We start from the raw sequence: 7,713 nt of genomic DNA, 5'->3' as shown, positions 1-7,713 counted from the left end.
CCCCGCTAGGTCAACATCAAGGTTCTCCCTGAAAAGAATATCCCTCCTCAGATCCTTCCACAGCTTTAGTGCCCTCTAGTGCAACAATTAACCAAACTTGTGCGATGTTTGGAGGTGTAAAATAAAAGATTAAAGATAGAGAAGCCCTCCAAAAACTGCTTACTGAAGCAACTCAAACTAATGTACAGTTTTCTGTTTGTGTTTATGTAGAAAAATGAAGATGTACAGTATCACAACCTACCCACCCCTAACTGTAGCCGTGGGAACTGGGTAAGGCAGAGAACCTTCAAGAGAGACAGAAGGAGCAAGAGAAGAAGAGAGGTGAAGAAGGAGACAGAGAGTTGTTTGTGGAGACGTTTTCCTGGTAGACATACTTCAGTTTCAAAGAAAAAAGGTAAGAGGTTGTACAGTTTTCAGCAGATCCGGCTTAATGATGTAGAAATTGTATGCGTTGGATAATTACGTTGACTGTTCCTCACCCTGAAGTTACTGTTAAGTGCTACTCCGACCTATGTGTTTCTATGTCTTATAGCATTTAACTTAGCACCTTAACGTTTTGTAGCCCACCAGAAAGTCTCTCAAAGGAGTCATTGATTAGTTCTATAATTTGTACCAGTTAAAGTAACTTTGTTCCAAGCTCCTGGTTGTATTCTGATGGGGTTGAAAACGTCTCTCTTTCTTGTTCTTGTAGGTCTGATTGACAGCTCATCCACTGCTGCTCCCCATCTTCCCTTGTGCCAAGCCCTGTTTAGCCGCACCCCAGTCACTAGCAACGCAGAGTCTGGACAGGAGGGGAGCCACGGCCGCGTTTCAATGGCAACGGCACCCTAGGGCTGCCATGGCAGCAGCCGCCGCCAATGCCCCAGGCCACAACACAGCACTGACGCAGGAGGAAGAGGACGCACGCGCCACAGCCAAGCTGTTTGGAGGTGCCGCGCCACCGCGAGTGGAGAGAGAGCGAGAGAGGGAGAGAGAGAAAGAGAGGGAGAGGGGAGAGAGAGCGGGCGGGCACGAGTGTCTGGTGTGCGGGGCTCTCTTTGGCTCGCCTGACAAGCTTCGGCTGCACGCCTTCTGCCACGCGGGGGAAAAGCCGTTCCACTGCTCGCAGCCCCACTGTCCGAAGGCCTTCAGTTCCAAATATAAGCTTTTCAGGTGAGTGCCAACCCTTCCACAAACAAACCCTTACCTTCAGCTCCGAGGCACTGTCAGATCTGAATGTCAGTGCCTACCAAACCTCAAATCCTACAATGGACAGTTCTAGCTGAGGGGCACATACTGATGAGGGATTTTTAGAAACCACAAACCCAGCATACAACACCAACCACCGAACACAAAACAGACAGATCAAAAACAGACTTATTACAGAGAATCTTAAAGCACTTAGCTGACATTTCACATACTACGAGCCCACAATAGTAACTGCACAGCAGGTTTCAGAAGGTGTGTTGGGCATCCCTGTTCTAAATCTGATCTTATCCTCATTCCTGATCTCCCTCCCAGGCATATGGCCACACACTCCCCACAGAAGACTCATCAGTGCTCATTCTGTGAAAAGATGTTCCACCGCAAAGACCACCTGAAGAACCACCTGCAGACCCACGACCCCAACAAGGAGGCCTTCAAGTGCGAGGAGTGCGGCAAGCACTACAACACCAAGCTGGGCTACAAGCGGCACGTGGCCATGCACTCGGCCACGGCGGGCGACCTCACCTGCAAGGTGTGCCTGCAGAGCTACGAAAGCACTCCGGCGCTGCTCGAGCACCTCAAGAGCCACTCGGGCAAGAGCTCAGGCGGTGCCAAGGAGAAGAAGCACCCGTGCGACCACTGCGAGCGCCGCTTCTACACGCGCAAGGACGTGCGGCGCCACATGGTGGTGCACACGGGCCGCAAGGACTTCCTGTGCCAGTACTGCGCCCAGCGCTTCGGGCGCAAGGACCACCTGACGCGCCACGTCAAGAAGAGCCACTCGCAGGAGCTGCTGAAGATCAAGACGGAGCCGCCGGACATGCTGGGCCTGCTGGGCTCGGGCTCGCCGCCCTGCTCCATCAAGGAGGAGCTCAGCCCCATGATGTGCAGCATGGGCTCAGCCGGAGACCCCATGATGGCCAAGCCCTTCCCCGCCGGAGCGCCCTTCCCCATGGGCATGTACAACACGCACCACCTCCAGGCCATGTCCAACCCGGGGGTGGGCCACCACCACCACCACCACTCCCTGATGCCCGGCTCCCTGTCAGCTGCTATGGGCATGGGCTGCCACATGGAGCCCCCGGCGTCCTTGCACCCGCACCACCCGCACCACCACCACCATCACCACCACCACCATCACCATCACTCACCGCCTCTGCATACTCCATCGCACCCCCAGCATCAGCAGCATCCGCACCAGTCGCAGTCGCATCCCCAGCCCCCGCCCAAGTACCAGCTCGGATCTACCTCATACCTGCTGGAGAAGCCGCTGAAGGTGGAGATGGAGAGTTTCCTGATGGATCTGCAGAGCGGGCTCTCCGGGGTGCCGCCCTCGGGTGATCACCACAGTGCCTCCTCGCCCCCAAAGGACGGTCTGGAGGACGAGCTGTGTGTCGGCGACGGCCTTCTTTCCAAGAGCCCGGCCGTCATCGCCGAGTCTCTGTGTGCTGCTAACATGGACTTCTCCCACCTACTGGGTTTCCTGCCGCTCAACCTGCCCCCCTACAGTGCCCCCATGAGTTCCGGAGGCCTGGTGATGGGCTACACCACCTCGTCGGCCATCTCCTCCTCTTCCTCCTCGTCTTCTTCTTCCTCCTCGTCCTCGCACGCCACCGAGCCTCATGCTGCCGCCCTCTCGGCGCTGCCTCTTACCTCTTTGCAACATCAACCTCAGGAGCACCAAGGCTCCAGCGGGGGCCTCGGCCTGGGGCCCCTGCACCCCCTCCCGCCAGTGTTCAGCTCCAGCCTCAGCACCACCACCCTGCCTCGCTTCCACCAGGCCTTTCAATGAGGGCTCCACCCTGCCCTGCCACACTTGCCTGCTTCCTCACCCGGAAGGCATGCTGCCTCTGTGGGAAGGAGGGCATGAGGGGCAGGGTGGGGCGGCCGAGGTCTGTGGGGACCCAGAGGTCCCCATTAAAGGGGTGGGAGAATTAAACACTTGAACATTTAGAAGCCTTAATTGAAGCGCACAAAGCTTTTGATTGAGCCTGGAGGAATACCCTTTAAATTGAGAAAATGGAAGAAATAGGAAAGGCATAAAAGAGCTTTTATTTAGGCTGTTTTTGAAAACAAAAAAAATTATGTATGATGTTTAACGTTCCCCCACTCGCCCTGACTCCTTCCAAACTCTTTCCTACCTCTGTTATCTCCTACCCTTCCCTTATAAAGTAGTTAGGAGGCAGCACCAGTAGGCCTAAAGGCATGGTACTGCAGAAGTTACAAAATAATAATATTAAGAAAAAAAGTTTCAAAGATTAATGTAGAGAAAAATCTTTCGTTTATGATGCAGAAAGACTAGTTTGAAGTGAATAGGATGTTTCTTTTATCCTCTTTTGTTTAAAAAAAAAAATCGCTTTTCCAAATGTGAGACCTAACTTGTTTGCCCTTAAACTCAAACCGTCTTTGGCAGCCAGGAGTGAAAAGAAAGGAAAAAGAATTAGTGAAGGAATGAAGTCAATAAGTCAGGCCAGGTAGTTCTCTCTCTCTCTCAGCATTCAGCTGCCCGAGGAACTACACATTTGGCCAAGAAAATAGCCCAGCTGAGACAATATTTGCAAAGAAGAGGGGGAAAAAAAACAGCAAATTATACCATTGTCAGGGTGTGGACTATCAAGAGTCTAGAAGTGAGAAAGGACGTCAAAACTAGTTGCCCCTGTGATTGGTATAGGCTCTTATTTTTCCTGCGAATCATTCTACCTTTAAAGGTGCATCTTTCAGCTGGGAATCATTCTACCTTTAGAGGTGCATCTTTCAGTTAGGAATCATTCTACCTTTAGAGAGGCATCTTTCAGCTGGGAATTGAAAAAAAGCCACAAAATAAATGTTCCTTTAAAAAAGATAGGGATGTTTAAAGTACATAGGAAACAGCTGAGATGCCATACTCATTTGCATCCTTCTCACTTGTCCACAGCTAACCCAGTGACCAACCCTGAAATGACAAACAATGTTAATATTAAGTGAGGATATCATAGGACATTACACAGGTTTACAGCTTTCTTCGAGAGAGAAGCACTTTGTTTACAGCAGAAGGCACTTGATTTACAAGGGTGCAGTGGCGACCCCAATGACCCCTTCACCTTAACCCTTCACCAAGCTTTTTGGGACAGATACCTCTTCTGGTGCCCGCGACCTATCAAGGCCATTCTCTACAATGAGAGATCTATGTTTAATAATCGCAACAGGGAAAACACATCACAGGAGGTGGTTTACTACGACCCCCATCCTGTCTTCCTTCCAGCACTAATTTTCCGAGGTCTCCATGGCAACAATATTTCTCTTCCTGCTCCCGCCCACCTCATGTTATTGAAATATATTTTTAATACAAATTTATATTAGGCAGGTTTTTCTTTTTAGGAATAAATGTTAATAATAACCCTGACATATGTGAATAGAAACAAATTTATAACAATTTCAGTTTAAAGAAAAAATATTTTTGCAGTGTACGAAATACCACATCAGAAACTATATATTATAATTGCTTTTATTTCAGTAAAGTGTAATTTAGATAGATGTATTAAAACAAATTGCTGATTAAAAAAAAAAAAATGTTGTGGCAGAAAAAAAAATGGCAGGTTTACATATGTATGTATCTTGCATCATATTGATCAAAAATGGATGAAGTATTAGCTTTTCCCTATAGCTTTCTCTGTCTTATTTGTTCTTACCTTTGTATGTATGTGAGTCAAGGAAGAAGACCCATCAGAATTGTGGAGTGACACATGTATTTTAGGCTATTAGTGGCATAATCAACTAGAATGGATTTAACATATCTTTGATCCTCTATGTAGTGTTTTAATAGAAAGGCCCATGTTGTGATTGATTTGGATTTTAAATTCTCACAGTATTGAAATTGATATTGACTTGGCCGGTATATTAGTATGTTCAGTGACTGGTGTTATGTCAAGTGACCCTTTCCACTGTAGATGCATGTTCTCCACTGACAATGAAACGTATACTTCAGCTTAAAGCCTTGATCTAACTTCACCCTCATCACCCTACCCTTGTTATCCCACTAGACTTGAGAACACTGTTGTTAATGCAATGTAGAGGTAGCTCAGCTTTTCATACACAAAGTCAGTCTGCCAATCCAAATGGGTTGAAGCATCAGAATATTCTCTTACCGGGGAAACCAAACCATATTTGTAGTGTATGTAGTTCAAGCAGCTCCCTCTTGTGAAACACAAGGAATTTGAGACTTGTGGGAACACTGTGTAACATTTCAATTAACTTCAGACGGAACGTTGTTGGAATGTCCACCACATCACACCTCTTCCCCAGCACAAAAAAAAATGTTTTTAATTCACTGCCAGTCTTTTTTACAAGAAGGGCCTAAGAATGCTTCACCAAATCATTGGTTGTGGCAGTCATAGTTAGGGCTCACTCAACAGCAGAGGCTATCAAGCACCCCCTCCACTTCAAAAGTTTAACCTGCCAGGAGAGGGTCTCCTCAGAAGCATGTTCATCTCTACTACATAGCGAATGTGAATGACCATAACATAGTGACTCAAAGAAAGAACTCAACTCAAAAATCACATATAACAAAACAAAAAAAAGTATTGCTGCTTTTTTAGCTATGGTTGCTAACAACAACTGTAGACCACTAGAGGAACATTTCAACTGCAAAGCTGTTTTAAGCAAAAAAGAAAAGAAAAAAGAAAGAAAGACAAAAAACAGTCTAAAACATGCACAGTAGTACCCACGAACTGGTTAGTCCTTTCGTCTCTGTTCTCCTTACTCAGCTGCTTCAGTGTCAAAGGAACATTTTTTATGAAAGGGTCTAAGAAGACACAATATCCAGAACAAAGAAGTCACCAGCCTGGTCTTTGACATTCAAAGCGGGGGACACTTGATTGGGATATTGCCTAGTCGTTTGTTGTCATATGATATATTATTTTCTGTTTGTTTGAAACAGGACCTCAGAAAAAAAAAACAACACAACACATCACCTCATTTTTTATGTTTTTTTTTTCATACCAAAAACCTGGGGAGAAGAAACAATATTTTGCACAATTGCTGAAGTAAAAAAAAAAACTAAATATATATACAAATATATATATATATATATTGGAGAAAGGAATCCGATTTGTAATACTGTAAGAATAGCTCTTAAAAAAATCAGAAATGATAAAAGTCTCAAAAGACATTTGTTGCCATTTTAAAGTACTTAACTGTTTTGACTGTCAATTGACATGTTTCCTGATTTAAAAAAAAAAAAAGACCTAAAGAAAAGCAATGAAAAATACTTTAAGTCCAAGATTCCCTTCAAATCCTGGATATGCTTAAATTCTAAAAATACATTTATTTTTCATATTATAAATGTATTTCAATACTTATTTCAAGTCCAAATCAGAAGCATTTATCTCAGTTTTGTCGAGCACTATTGAATATTTGTTTCATGGTTGTCAAATTAAAGAAAATATATGAAAAGTTAAATGAAAACATTTACCTTCATTTTGAGGCTTACATTTATCAGCTTTGTCTAAGGCTATCAAATAAATAATTTCGCTTTACTTTCCCTCTGAAGAGAGAAATAAAATGAAAAAAGAAAGAAAAAAGTAAAGCTATTGGCATCTATTGAGTTTGTCCTCCCCGGGTTTATGTGAGCTGATCTGAATTCTAGCACTTTTAAACCTTTTAAAAAAAAGAGTATTTTTCTTTTAAGATTTCAGCCTTATATGTTTGTATGTTTTTAATTTTTTGTATTTGACCTTGTACATGTATGTGCCATTAGTCTGATACGTAGCCTTTATTCAGCTTTGTTTCTTGTTTTCCCTCTTCCAGAAAGAGTTAACAGTATTTTTGATAGATTTTCACTAATATCCCTCTTCATGTCCCTAACCCTTCCTTTTTTAATCCCACAATGCGGAGATCAAGTTTAAATATCCAATCAAATTTAGTTTTTTCATGAGAATGTATAAACACGTCTTAATGGCTAAGACTTTTTTCGATTAGACGAGCCAAAAAACAGCTCACCACAATCTCAAGCAGGAGAAACTGCCGGAGAACCACCGCCATCTCAGTGAGAGAAAGGAGAGAAGGAAGTGAAAACAACCATTTTCATCTCTCCTTTTCCCAGCCATGCCTGAGGTGTTTTAAATCTAAAGCAGTAGGGCTGACTTGTGCCGTACTGGCAGGAAATGCCCTCCCACCTGCAGTGCTTGTGGTTTCAATTCAATTTGACCGGAGGACTTGCCAGGTTGTAGGTGGGCATGGGCACAGGCCCGAGCGCCTGGCAGTGGTTTGCCTCTCGTTTATAGCTGAGTTAGATGGCATTGATAATATTGGAACATGGTGGTTTGATTTGGGTGCTGCTTGTCCTGAAGAGACACAGAAAATTGGAACAGGGAATCCCCAACTAAGCTACCAATGATTTGACAAAGCAGACATCAAGTTTAAAAACAAGCTCAGTTTTGCTTGTTGAATTACTTGCGGCAAAATTTGACAAGTCTCAGCAAACACATTTTGTAAAGAGCACAGGGGATTGATCATTGAGTCATCTTTGAGCTCCGTATTTGACTCCAAGGC

At 44.7% G+C, this 7,713-nt stretch overlaps 1 protein-coding gene across 1 annotated transcript; it reads left to right on the top strand.

Moving 5' to 3' along the window:
• Positions 1-999: 999 nt before the first annotated feature.
• On the top strand, positions 1,000-2,990 carry plagl2 (pleiomorphic adenoma gene-like 2). The gene is made up of 2 exons (XM_080853401.1): positions 1,000-1,152; positions 1,501-2,990. The coding sequence occupies exon 2, from the start codon at positions 1,505-1,507 to the stop codon at positions 2,975-2,977; it is 1,473 nt and encodes a 490-aa protein (XP_080709527.1). The 5' UTR covers positions 1,000-1,152; positions 1,501-1,504; the 3' UTR covers positions 2,978-2,990.
• Positions 2,991-7,713: the final 4,723 nt, after the last annotated feature.

The sequence above is a fragment of the Sprattus sprattus genome, assembly GCF_963457725.1.
Source record: "Sprattus sprattus genome assembly, chromosome: 16".
NCBI classification, from domain to species: domain Eukaryota; kingdom Metazoa; phylum Chordata; class Actinopteri; order Clupeiformes; family Clupeidae; genus Sprattus; species Sprattus sprattus.
Note: the sequence above shows the minus strand (reverse complement) of the source record. Positions and strands in the feature narration are given on the sequence as shown.